This window comes from Castanea sativa, chromosome 1, assembly GCF_040712315.1.
Source record: "Castanea sativa cultivar Marrone di Chiusa Pesio chromosome 1, ASM4071231v1".
In the NCBI taxonomy this organism is placed as follows: domain Eukaryota; kingdom Viridiplantae; phylum Streptophyta; class Magnoliopsida; order Fagales; family Fagaceae; genus Castanea; species Castanea sativa.
The window spans coordinates 70,418,438-70,432,090 of record NC_134013.1 but is presented as its reverse complement, the minus strand read 5'-3'; the positions used below and the strand labels follow the sequence as shown (position 1 = coordinate 70,432,090).

The following is a 13,653-nucleotide window of genomic DNA, read 5'->3' as shown; positions in this document are numbered from 1 at the left end:
TTAGGATTGTCATACATTTTCATTCTAACAAAAAAGGATTGTCATACATTTTTATGTATTGATTGAGTGATATGTGTCATACATTTTTTATTAATACGACTATTCATTTTACTTGAATTATTACCTATGAGTAATGTGAGGCCTATAGCATTTTCACAACAAATTTTAAGTTGCAAACTGTTATTAGTGGGTAAAAAAATGATGTAAGTGGCGAGCCAAATTATAATCAACAATAACTTGTCACCAATAATTTGTTGTAAAGTTATTGTAAAAATATTGTGGAACATAATATCACTTTTTGCCTATAATTAAATTATATATATTGATTCACAAAGTAAGAGGAGGCAAATGTTACAAAAATGAATTAGTGGAATCAATCATGAAATTCAGACGCGTCACCCTAGAATCTTTGTCAACACTCCTCATTTGCATTGTCATCTCCTCTAAAACATTATTCACAAGTTCTTTTATGTAATTGTTGTTTAATCTGTTTAAGCCCCTTTTAAACAAATTAGTTTAACCTAATGAATTAGTCAAGTAGTTACTTTGGTTAATTATGAGATCTAGGTTAAACACATGCAATCATATTACTTAGTGTGGAAAAGTAAAGAAGACAGTAATATCATGACCCAAGAAAACTAATAAAGCCAACCGTTTCAAGGTAAAAAACTTGGAGAGGATTTAACCTAACTATCCTTGAGGTAAACAAATCCTCTATGATATAATAAAAGTTTACAATAGATTTAAACCCTAAATCTAAAGGTACCTCTGGTAGAACTTACTAATACGACCACAAACAGCTCTGACTCCATGGACTTTTCTATCTTGAATTTACTAAACACAAACTCCCACGTTTGTGACTTTGAGATCCCACTCAAAAGTTTAAATTATTAGCAGTTGTTGATCTTGTAGCAGCAACTTTAAATCTACCGGTTCTAATGGTATGAGAATGATTTTTCGGTAGTGACTTTGAAATGAGAAGGCACGGTACCTTTCAGATCTTACAAGAGCACCTCCAAAGTCATAATAAAACGTGTCTTAAGGTTTCCTTTATATATTAGGAGAATTAGATTTGAAACCCTCATCACTTAATGGACTTAATGAGCAGTTGGGCTTTAATTAAATTCTACAGAATCCATCTTTTGATGGGTCAAACCTATTCTCTCGATCGGTCAACCCTGGCATGTTTCGAATTCCTGAACCAGCTTTTTTTTTTCTTATATTATGATTTGTACCACCTTAAGCATTGTCTAATAAATCCTATAGACTTTAAGATCTATATATAGACAAGTTTGTGCTCACGGTTTTCCAATTGTTCTAAACTTTTAAAACATAACAATTGTAATACAGTTAGCTACTAATTGAACGCCGCTAAAGTTATAAATGAACCAAGTTAGAATTGGCTTAGAATATTTATTTATTTATTTTTGTTCATTTAACAAATGAGTCTCAAACTCAAACATAATAATGTATTCATGAATAAACTTATGATTATGAGACTTGATTTAAGTATTATATACTTATTTTTAAAAATTAAGTATTATATAATAATATACTTTATATTATTATATGAAGAGTCTTTATATTATTAGATGAAGAGCCTTCAGGTCAACAACTGAATAGGGCTAAAACTTCGCTTTTTTCTTTTTTCCAATAAAAATACAGATGATGATGTTAGAGAAGAAATAAAGAGAAGATTTGGCGCCCAAATTATTTGTTAGCATGAGAAATATTTTGGTCTTCCTTCTTTGGTTGGTAAAAATAGAAAGAATACTTTTAATGATATCAAAGAAAAATGAGCAAAGAAACTAGCAGGTTGGAAAGAAAAATTGCTTTCTAAGACAGGAAATGAGGTTTTGATTAAAGCAGTAGCTCAAGCTATCCCAACTTATTCCATGAGTTGTTTTAAGATTCCTGATTCTCTTTGTGATGAATTGATTAGTATGAGAAGGAATTTCTAGTGGGGACAAAAACAAGATGAAAGAAAAATGGCTTGGTTGAGTTGGGAGAAAATGTGCATTCCTAAAGCTTGTGAGGGGATGGGTTTTAAACTTTTGAAACAATTTAATTTGGCGGTTTTAGCAAAGCACAGTTGGCGGCTTCAAGTTGGTCAGAATTCCCTTGTTTATTAGGTTTTTAAAGCTAAATATTTTCCTACTTGTGATTTTGTGCATGCTGCTTTGGGGGAAAAACCATCTTATGTTTAGAGGAGTATTATGGCTGCACAAGGAATTGTTCAGAAAGGGCTTTGTTGGCGGGTGGGGAATGGTAAGTAGATCTGGGATTGGGAGGATAATTGAGTTCCTAGCTTTTCTACTCACAAAGTAATTTCACCTAGAGGTATGCTTCTGTTGGACTCTAGAATTTGCGATTTTTTTGATGTGGAGAACAAGTGCTGGTATTTGAATCCTTTGAATAGAACTTTTCTTCCTTTTAAGGCTGAGGCTATCGCTGGAATTCCTTTAAGTATTAGAATGCCTGATGATAGGTAGGTATGGGCTTGATAACGCCTTAAAATGTATACTTGTTATATATTTATGTGGGCGTTATCTCTTTATTACTATGCTTAATTTGTATAATTAAGTCATGATTTGCATTAGTCCCTATTATTTATCTTTACATAATTTCTTGAATAAGATGTCATTCATTGTGTGTAATTTTCTACTTTTAGGAAATCATGTGAGAAAAATGAGTTTACAGGAATTTGTGAGAGAATGGAGGTCAAACTAGAATCAAGTGGAGCTAAAGGACCATGCTTAAATGTCTAAGGAGGTGTAGCTGGAGTGCTTGGATCGTCTGCCATGATTGGAAGCTTCAAATAAGGAAAGAAATCAAAGAGGCAGAATCTAAAAAGGAAAAATCTAATCTGAGCACCGATCAGTATTTTGAGCGTATCTCTCTTCTCAAAAATTCAATTGACACAAGGCTAGATGGGTTGGAATATTGACTTAAATATCTACAACTTTCTAGTTTTGAGTTTTTCGAAATTCTCAATTTTTGAAGACTGAAATTAACTCACAAGTTACCGCTGTAAACCTGGACGAAAATTAAAATAGGAAAAGTTTTATTTTCTTTGGACACTTTATGTTAGGGTTTTGAAGGGAGGCTGTGGGAACGAATTTTGGGCAGAGAAAACTTGTATTTTCCTTTCTCTAATGGCAGCCTAAACTCTTTGCTAGGGCTAGGGGTTATGTTTCTTTTATACGGTATGCATATTCAATGTGATTCTTTCTAGAGTTTTATCAACGACATATTTGATTGTTCAATTAGATTTCTTTTGATGTATTAGTTCTTCCATGCTTTCAATAAGTTCAATCATGTTTTTCTTATTGTTTAGATGAATTTCTAATAGTTTCAAATAGAAATTAGATTTTAAAGTGAATGGGTTTTTTCTGAAAAACTTTTCTAACCGCATTATTAATCGAGGTTATCATGCCTTCTTGAATTGTCTCAGTTCAACCGAATCATAAGTTTTTAATTGTATAAGAACAATCAATTATGAAATAGATATTTTCTTAGATCACAAAGAATCTCATATCGATATAAGAAAACACCCTGGTGCCCTAGTATTTACATTGTTGATTTAAATCAGTTTTTATTATTATTCTTGTTAACAATCACCAAGCAAAATTATTTTTCTTCTTCACCCAAATTGTTATTTAATTATATTGTCTTTGAATTTATCCTGCTCCTTGTGGTTCGACTTCGGTACTCCGAGAATTATATTGCTACGATCTCCTGCACTTGGGAGTGAGCAAGCAAGGCTGAAACTTCAAATGGCTTTTTCTTTGTAAGAAGTGCTTGTAAGTTGGCTCTAGAATTAGAGACAAGTAGGGAGATTGGCTCTTGTTCTGATGGGAGTAATCTGTGCTGGTTTTGGAAGAGATTGGGGTCAATTCAAATTCCTCACAAAATCAGACATTTTGCTTGGAGAGCTGCCCGTGACAGCTTACTTACAAAAGAAACTCTGGTTAGTAGAAATGTTTTGGTTGATAGCGTGTGTGAGGAATGCGGCAATGCTTCAGAATCTTTCTTTCACTTGTTTTGGGAGTCCCTAAAGGCTCGAAACACATGGGTTTCTTCATCTCTCTTCACTTCGCTGTCATTGATTCCATTTCGGACCTTCTTTGAGTTCCTATGGCATATTTTGATGGATGCACAGTAGGTAATGGAAGATGCTGGCTTTGCTGTTACTGTTGCATAAGCTTTGTGGACTAATAAAAATGAGGTGATTAATGGCAAGTTGAGGAAGATAGGTCTGTTACTGGGGGACTGGTGTAGATCATACCTGGAAGAGTATTGGATTGCAAACAATACCCCTCTAAAACAACAAACTTAGTTGGAAGTGAAGTGGTTTCCTCCTATTTTTCCATTATACAAGATCAATGTGGATGTTGCTATATTCTTGGCTCAAAAGGCTACTGGTGTTGGTGTTATAATTTGTGACCATGAAGGGAATTTTATTGCAGGTTTAAACAAGAAAATTCATGCTCCATTGGGGATTATTGAAGTTGAAGCAAAAGCATTTGAAGCTGGTATTATTTTTGCTAAGGAATTGGGCATAAGAGATTTTGTTCTTGAAGGAGACTCCTTAACCCTTGTTCGGGCTCTAAAAGAATGTTCACCTACTCCATCTTCTATTTCTACAATGATTTATGGGATGTTAGCTGAATGTAATGAGTTTAGAAATGTGAGTTTCTTTCATATTAGATGACAAGGCAATAAGCCAGCTCACTTATTAACAAAACAAGCTTTTGGCTTGATTGATTTTTGTGCCTTGATAGAGGAGTGTCCTTATTTCTTAGAACAAGTCCTCATCCATGATGTTTCCTGTATTTGTATTTCATGAATAAAGTTTTAGTCTGTTCATCAAAATAATAATAATAATAATAATATACTTTATATTGGATTTTGCATAAAGATATACTCATATAGAGTTTATATTATATTATATGTATGTTTGTAAACAAGTTTATAAAATATCAAATTATTAATTGTAACTTATTGTTAATAACTTAATATAAATAACACATTTTTGTAATACAAAATTAAATATAATTTTATATATGTGGCAAATCAAGGTTCCATTTTTTTCAATCAACTTGTGTGTATTGGTCAAAAATAGGAGAGTAACATGTAGTGGCTTAAGTTTGACAAGGTATAAATGTCCACATCAGATTTGTTTGAACTTTGAAACCTATTTTGTTTTTAAAATTTTTTAATTTTAGGGTCCGTTTGGATAGAAATTATTGCTGAAAACTGAAAAATGAAAACACTGTAGCAAAATAATTTTTAAATGTGTAAATAGTACTGCGGGACCCATTTTTAATAAAAAATTGCTAAAAACGTACATGAACAGTGCGCGCACAACGCAAAACGCAAAACGTGAAAACGTGTATCCAAACTCCACCTTAATCAACCTGAGACTGAGAGAGTCAAGGTTGACTCAAAGGCAAAGAGAGTGGCGACTGGCGAACTTGGCAAACAAGAGCAACGAAACACCCACGCAAACGGTAAAAAAAATTTCAAAATTTAAAAATTGAAAATGGGATTTGGGTCGCGCGTTTGAACAGGCTGACCTCATCACCTGTAGCGTCCGGTTCTGTTCGTCCAATTAGAATACTTTTCCCATTGGGCCCCCACACTTTCCTTTTCGGCTGCAGAGAGATGGACACGATACGGAAGTCAGAACCCATTTCGCCAAGGGTAAATCAGTCAATTTCTTAAAATATGCATAAACGACGTCGTCTCAATAAACTTCTAAATTCCAACCTTGTCATTCGCAGAATAAATAAATAAATAAATAAAATCTCATCTTCCTATCGTAAAATAAATAAATAAATAAAATCCTATCTTCCTAGAATTAAAATTTAGGGGGAAAAGCTGAAAAAAAAAGTGAAGCTAAATCCACTTTTAACCATAGTGATAAATTAAACCGTGTCCCTTCCTCCCCCCCCCCCTCCCCCTTTTTTTTTTTTTTTTTTTTTTCATATTATACCATAAAGCTTATAAAACAATATAATAGAATATTTTTTGAGAAAGAACAATATAGTATAATATAATATAAACACTTCATTTATATATGTTAAAAAATTACAAACAAAGCAACTTACCTGATAAAAATAAAATTTTGGTTGGTGTTTTGTTGTGGGAGGTTGTCTTCTTCACTTTCTCTCGCCCAACATGAGAGATATAAATCTCACCAAAAAAAGAAAATACAATGTAAAGAACAATGATATTGATAAAGAGATACAAATTTTAAACATAAATAAATAAGAGTGATTGAAAATAAAATTAGGAGAACAAAAAAAAAAAAATTGCAAACTACACCACTAAAATTTGGAAGTGTTTAGACATCTTAAAGTTTCAGAATTTGGGTTTTACCTAGTAGATGTGTCATATTCACCTACCACACATGTCATATATGCCACATCATTTTTAATTATTTAAATTTTTTAGACTAGAAAAATGATATATTATTTTATTAGATAAACTAAATATACGTGATAAGTTTATGTGACATTTAACGGAAATATACGAACGAATAAGCTACTAATGCAAATGGAATAAAATTTCAAAAAATAAAATTTTAAATTGAAAATTTAGAGCGTAAAATTTAGGGGCTGTTTGGCAGCTGAGTTTTAACAAATTTAAAACAACTTTACACACATTTCAACACATTTTTTCACCTACATGTATATTAAAAACACTCAAATAACATTACTTAAACTAATTAACCAAACAGGCCCTTAAATTCCCCACAAATTTAAGGTGTAGTTTGCAAATTAGCCCAAAAAAAATTGTGATAAGGATAACATTTTACTATGTTAGGAAATCATTAATAAAAATAAAATGGCGAAAATGCACTTTTGGTCCCTACATATTGGGTCAATTCTCATTTTGGTCTCAAAATTGATTTCTTTGCTAATGTCATCTATAAAAAAAGAAAATCATTTTTAAAATGGTCCTTTCCGTCAGGCTAGAAACGGAGAAATCTTACGTGGCTAACGGAATGCCCTGTTTGCTGACGTGGCGCTGACGTGGCGCTGACATGGCACTGACGTGGCCATTAAAATATTATTAAAATAGATTATTTGGCATTTTTAAATGCCATGTCAGCATTTTAATTTTTTTAAATAAAGCCACATCAGAAAATTTATATAAAAAAGAAATTAAATTTAAAACCTTAAATCTAATTTAATTAAAAAAAAACTTGTTTCTAAAAAAAAAAAAAAAAAAAAAAAGGTGTTCTTCGTGTTCTTCCCCATCAAACCCAGGAAGAACTCAAACCCAGCAACCAAACAACAAACACAAACCAACACCTATCATCCCACAACAAAGGAACTATTTCATTTCAGGCTTATTCTTCTCTCTCCTCTCTCACTTCTTTTCTTTGCTCTCTCTTCTCTCCCTCTGTTCTCTGTTCTCGCCGAGACCCAAACCCACCAACCCAGCACCCAACGTCGCGGAGGCTTGTTCTTCTCTCCCTCTTTTCTTTGTTCTCATCGAGACCCAAACCCACCAACCCAGCACCCAACGTCGCGGAGGCTTGTTCTTCTCTCCCTCTTTCTCTGTTCTTTGTTCTCTTTTCATGGGTCTACGTGGATCGAAGGAGTTGTAAGCGTGGATCGAAGCGTGGGTCTGATTGTTCATAGGTCGGAGCTTGGATCGTAGGAGTCATGGTCCGATTTGGTTGATTTGGTTTGTGGGTTTTTTTTAATCTTTTTTTCTTGCTGTGGATGGTGGTGATTTCTTGAGAAGTGGTGGAGGAGGAAGTGGTGATTTCCTGTTGTGGTTGATTTTTTTTTTTTTTTTTTTTCTGTTGCTGTGGTTTGGGGTTGTGGTTGGTGGGCAACGGTTGAAGTGGTGGTCGGATTTGTGGGTTTGGCCGTGTGGTGTGTTGTTGGTTTGGGTTTTTGTTTTTGTTATGGTGTGCTATTGTGGTTCTGCCGATCTGGGTCTATGTTTGTTGTTTGGTTGCTAGGTTTGTTTTCTGGGAATGTGGGTTTGAGTTCTTCCTGGGTTTGATGGGGAAGAATACGAAGAACACTGAACACCAAGTTGTTTTTTTAATTTTTTTTTTGAGAAACAAGTTTTTTTTTATAATTAAATTAGATTTAAGGGTTTTTTTTAAAAAAAATTAATTTCTTTTTTATATAAATTTTCTGATGTGGCTTTATTTAAAAAAATTAAAATGCTGACATGGCATTTAAATATGCCAAATAATATTTTTTAATAATATTTTAATAGCCACGTCAGCGCCACGTTAGCAAACATGGCATTCCGTTAGCCACGTAGGATGTCTCTGTTTCTAGTTTGATGGAAATGACCATTTTAAAAACGATTTTCTTTTTTTAGGGATAACATTAGCAAGTAAATCAATTTTGGGACTAAAATGAGAATTGATTCAAAATATAGGGACCAAAAGTTCATTTTCGCGAAATAAAATTTGAAATTCAAAAACAGGGGCAAATACGTAATACGGCAAGTGAACCCACTTTGAAGTTTCTATAACAGACACACAACAGTCACACACTGCAACGAGTGAAGTGGGAAAAAATAAACTTAAATAAACCTCCCTTTTTATCTTCTCTCTTTTACTCACATTCCACAATCAAAATCTCTCTCTCAGACTCAGAGAGAGAAAACCCCAAAAACAAGGCACATTCCAGTCAACACTCATGGAAGACCAAGCCCAGGTAACGGTAACTAGCACCACCGCCGTTTATACAACGTTGTTGTTGTTTTCCTTATTTTTTTAGAACTTCGATTTTTTCTTTTCACTTTGTCGGTTCGTTTATAAAATAAAGATTTGAAATTGAACAAAAATGATTTGTTTGTGTGTGTGTGTGTGTTTTTATTTATTTTGTGTTGGGTTGCAGAAAATGGAGGCGTTGAAGAAAGCTTACGCGGAGATCATTCTGAACACGGCGAAAGAGGCGGCGGCGCGTGTAATGCAGTCGGAGAGGAAAGCGCTTCGCTTTCAGCACGATCTTCGTGCCACCAAAGACGAGGCGCTTCGAATGCTGACTCGGTTTAAGCAACTCATCGATTCCAAGGTCCTTTTTAAAAAAAAAAATTTGTGTTTGATTTTATTGTTCAATTGGGTTTTGTATTGGTTTCAATGATGTCAAATTATGATCTTTTTGAGTGTTACATTGATTCTGACACTACATTAGGGGCTGTTTGGAAAGAATTGAAAAAAAAGAAAAAGAACAGTGTATTTACTTTTTGAATTTCTGATACTTGCTGTTTGAATTAAACGGAGGGGAATGCCGGTGCAATATTATTTGGTTTGGAAAGTAACCCATTTAATGATAGGGTTTGAATAATGCTATCACTTATTGGCTCATGGTTTGGTGCAATTTAAAATTTTGAAATCTGAAAAATTAGTTTAAATACCTTACAAGGCAATGGCTTAACAAAGCGATTACTTTTAACGCGATTAATGCTAGAAAGTAGTTCCGAAATGCTTACCAAATTAATGAGTGATACCCATTGCTAGAAATGATGTGTCTTTGGTTTTCTGTGATTTTCTTTTATTGGTTAAGGAGAGTTTCTAGTATTTTCTATTGGACTTGGGATGAATTTTGAATGAACAGAGTTTGTGTTCGGTTTGTCTTCTTAATTGGGTAGAAGTAAAATATGTAGTTTTGGTTTCTAGTGAAGTTGAACTTGAATACGTGTTTTTTTTTTTTTTTTTGGGCATTGCTTGAAGATTGTGTATTTGCTTATTCTGTGCATATGTGTTTCATTTACTTGTTTTGGAAAAGGAACATGTTCAAGGGTTAGTATCGGGGTCTCATCTCATGAGGCTTAGTAATGTGCCTTGTATGTTAACTTCTATGTCTGTAGGCTCTCATCTTATGCCTTGAGTTATTTCCCCAAGCAATTGCAAAATGTGTCAATAGAGGAGCAAGCGTAAAGATTGCTTCAAAAGATATTTGAATGACAGGACCAGAAAGATTGGTTCTTATTTGGAGTAGGTTCTTCTAAAGTATTACAATGAAGCAATCTATGTGCAATTTGGAAATTTGTATTCAAACTCATTTAATCTCATTATCGCATGATGGACTGTTGATTTCATATCCACTTTATTAAATTGTATAAGAAATTTGGACCACAACCTTCTGTGTACAGAAAAGGATGGAGTTTTGTCTTTGATGAATTCAGCTATTTCTGAACCATCTTCTTTTGTTAGATAATTGTTTCTTTGTTGGGTGTAAAATGTTCTCAAGTTTTCAATAATGTCTTCACTGCCTGGTGTTTGAGGTCAATCTAGTGACTTGAGTAACTAGAGTCCACTATGTTCTGCTCAAATTTGTTGAATTTAGTCCTGGGCCTTTTCCACAAATAATACAAGGAAAATGTAATTTGTTGGTCAAAAAGAAATCTACAGTCTCGTTTCCTATTATTTGGTTATAATTTGCTTCTATGCCTCTTTTTATGTCTACCTACCCTTATAGAAACAAAAGGCATTATCTGTTTCACCAATATCATTGTAAGTTACCGATTAATTTAATTTATACATGTTGACAATTTCATTCTCTGAGGATGGCTTGTGCAAGGTCTTGGTTTGATTGGGAGGTCTGCCCCTATGGGTAGTCATAGTAGTATGTCAATAAATTGCATTGCTCATTCAAGCCTATAGAAAATTTCAGTGCATTAATATTCAAAAAGCATCTGAGTTCACTAACAGTGCCTGCTCTGGGTGTACTTCTCAGATTTTGTAGGAAATTAATACAGAATTGACCAGTCTTTCCTTCTTACAGACAGCTGAAGCGGAGATGACATCGTTGAATCAGCAAAGAAAGATTGACGAGCTTGAAGCGCAGCTCAATGAGGCAGAGGATGTGATAGCAGATCTTAGGACAGAGGTGAAACATGTATGGGATAAGTTGGAGAAGGTGAAAAGAAGCCAAGCGAAAGCTTTAAATGGACGGATCAGGAAAGAAGATGCATCTTCTCGTGAAAATACTGCAGCTCAGCTGATGATCCCTCCTCCACCTTCAAGTTCAGCATCAGAAACTGTGACAACTTCTGACTTGAAGAATGCACCATTAGATCAGAAAAGCAAGGAACCTGAGCCATACATAAATGGATTTACACAGAGAATTCATGCATGTGAAAGAAACTTACCAGATGGAATAGTGCCTACTTCTGGAGATGTAGGTGATCATCATTCCCCCGAAAAGAATGAGTTGACCACTAAAATGATTCACAAGGAAGAAGGAAAATGTCCCGTACCCTCAACTAGGACCATTATCATGAAAATAATGAAGAACTCAACTAGGGAAGAAGTAAAGAAGCCTGTTAAGGTCCGCACATCACGAAGAAGAAGGAACCGATTTGGAAAAGTCAAAGCTAACTCACGGAAGTCTCGTCCTGGTCATCTCATGAAACCTTGTCAGCAATCTTCTATTCTTTCCAGTGGTAAACCACACTCCATCAACAGGTTTGCTAAATCTGCTGAGGGTGCCTGTACTATACCATCTATTAAGGCAGACAAAGAGGAATCTAAGACTGTTCACAAAGGGGAAGGGAAAAATGAGATGAAAAGCGGGGATGGCATTGCCACAATTAAGCCTCTTCCTGATCAGCTTAGCAAACCTTGTCAGTCATTCTCTGTACTCTCCTGTTGCAGAACTTTTTCACATTCAGTCAATGGAAATGTCAAATCTGGTGAAGATAGGCTGAGAATAAATGAAATTGAATCCAAAATTAAGCCTTTGACTCGTCTGGATCCAGGACTGACATTAATTAAACGTGACATAAATCCTAGATTAGGTTCTACTAATCTTACTGTGAGCATGAAGGCAACTAAAAAATCTGGACTTATCCAGAATGCGGTAGAGGACACAAAGATGAATGATTCTGAGTTGGGAAAACACAAAGGTGACACTGCAGATAATTTGATGCATCCAAGTCCGGAGTTGAATGTTGGGATGGTCAACATACCACTGATGAATTCTGATTTGAAAGATGCTGAAGTATCTGATGATACAAAGGGTTATTGTCAATCAGACAACAATAGGCTTCTCAAATACACCTTTCAGAGGAAGCGCAAGAAGGAATCCTTGGGCAACCTTGATGAAAGTGTTCCTCTTGAAAAGAGGAGGGCAGGAGAGAATCAAAGTGGTGCACCAGAGCTACAAGATTCTAGTTTAAATAATGAATCATCTAGGGATGGTCGGCGACTAGCTCAAGTTGCTCGTCAGGTTGGTTTTCTTCAATTCTTCCGCTTCCTTTCACTCCCTTGATTGTGTCCAGACCTAAGATACCTCACTCTGATCTCATATATCTGTGAATACTTTATGACCTGGCTCAGTACATTCTGAATAGTAAACAGATATGATTTATGAATTTGCATGTTTGGCCTAACGTATACTGGGTGGGAATTCTGGTTCATTGGGCATTTATTAGTATCCTGTGTTCAACATTTCTATTGAATGTGAAGGGCTAGAAATAAAAATCTGAAGTGTTATAAGAAGATTCATTTCTTCATAGAGTTCTATAAGAAGATTCTTAAAGATCATATCGCCATTGAAATTAATTATAATTATTTATGTAGATGGATGCATTTTGTAATCCAAATAGGGTATAATTTAGGTATATTTCTTTAGGTTCTCCAATCAAATTCAAACTCTTAGTTATGGGAGCCGATAAAGCACAAACAGTGTTATTTTTTTTCCAATAAAAATGGAGTTCAATTCAGTTATGAGTTCTAAAAATTTTATTGGGGAAGTTAATGTATTTCACTTAAAATATTATACCTAAGTTTTACCCATCCAAATATACACACATCACTGATTTCTTTGGCCTTTGGGTGCTCTCAGTGCATAATCTCATACTTGTTGAGTTTCATGTAACCAGATGATTAATAAGCTTGTCTAAAATATTATTTTGTTTCCCCTTTTGTGCAGCTTGTTTCTTTGTCTGGGAGGAGATGGTGGTAGTAAAGTTGGCTGTTTCTTACATCCAAAAGGGAGAAATTTGGATATGAAATACAAGCAAAACTAACCTTCGCATGTCTTTTTCCTCATGAAAGTGCTTTTCTGAAGAAATCTGACGTGACAGGCTGCATATATTAGAGAGAGAGATAGTAATAATCTACTGTTAAATGGCCATTAACTTCTAATTGTTGCCTTTTGAATTTTGTTCTATAGAAGTTTCTGTTGTCCAACCTAATTTCTTTACATTCCTATGAAATTCTCCTCCTAAATGTAGATGTTACTTATCAGTAATGTCTGTACTGATTTTTGGGCAAGGTCTAATGTCATTTGCATCGTTAGTAATATTGTTAGAACTCACCATTAAATGCTGAATAATAAGGCTATGTATATAAGTTGAGGCATTGATGGTTAGAGTCATATTTTTGTTCATAAACAGACTACAAGTTGCATATACAGATATCTAGATGGTTCTAGTTTTCCATAACTAGTTTTGAAGTTTTAGTTTCATTTTCTGTTTTGCTGGGTTTTTAATTTTTATTTATCTACTTCAATCTAGATGGATTTGTGAGGCATATATACAAAAACCCCACATAATCATACGATTTTAGATGTACAAAACGAGATAGAGTAGTTTTCCGGTCATTATATCAAACGGAGCAGATTATTGTGGCGGCCTAATTATGAATTTTGGATGTATCTC

At 34.3% G+C, this 13,653-nt stretch overlaps 1 protein-coding gene across 2 annotated transcripts; it reads left to right on the top strand.

Moving 5' to 3' along the window:
- Nucleotides 1–8,542: 8,542 nt before the first annotated feature.
- Nucleotides 8,543–13,448, top strand: LOC142643245 (uncharacterized). 2 transcript variants are annotated; one of them, XM_075817789.1, is made up of 4 exons: nucleotides 8,543–8,699; nucleotides 8,883–9,059; nucleotides 10,773–12,218; nucleotides 12,924–13,448. In XM_075817789.1, the coding sequence occupies exons 1-4, from the start codon at nucleotides 8,682–8,684 to the stop codon at nucleotides 12,954–12,956; spliced, it is 1,674 nt and encodes a 557-aa protein (XP_075673904.1). In that variant the 5' UTR covers nucleotides 8,543–8,681; the 3' UTR covers nucleotides 12,957–13,448. The 2 variants fall into 2 exon arrangements, with proteins under 2 accessions (XP_075673904.1, XP_075673912.1); XM_075817797.1 differs by lacking the exon at nucleotides 8,543–8,699 and adding an exon at nucleotides 9,856–9,982 and having other exon boundaries at nucleotides 8,973–9,059.
- Nucleotides 13,449–13,653: the final 205 nt, after the last annotated feature.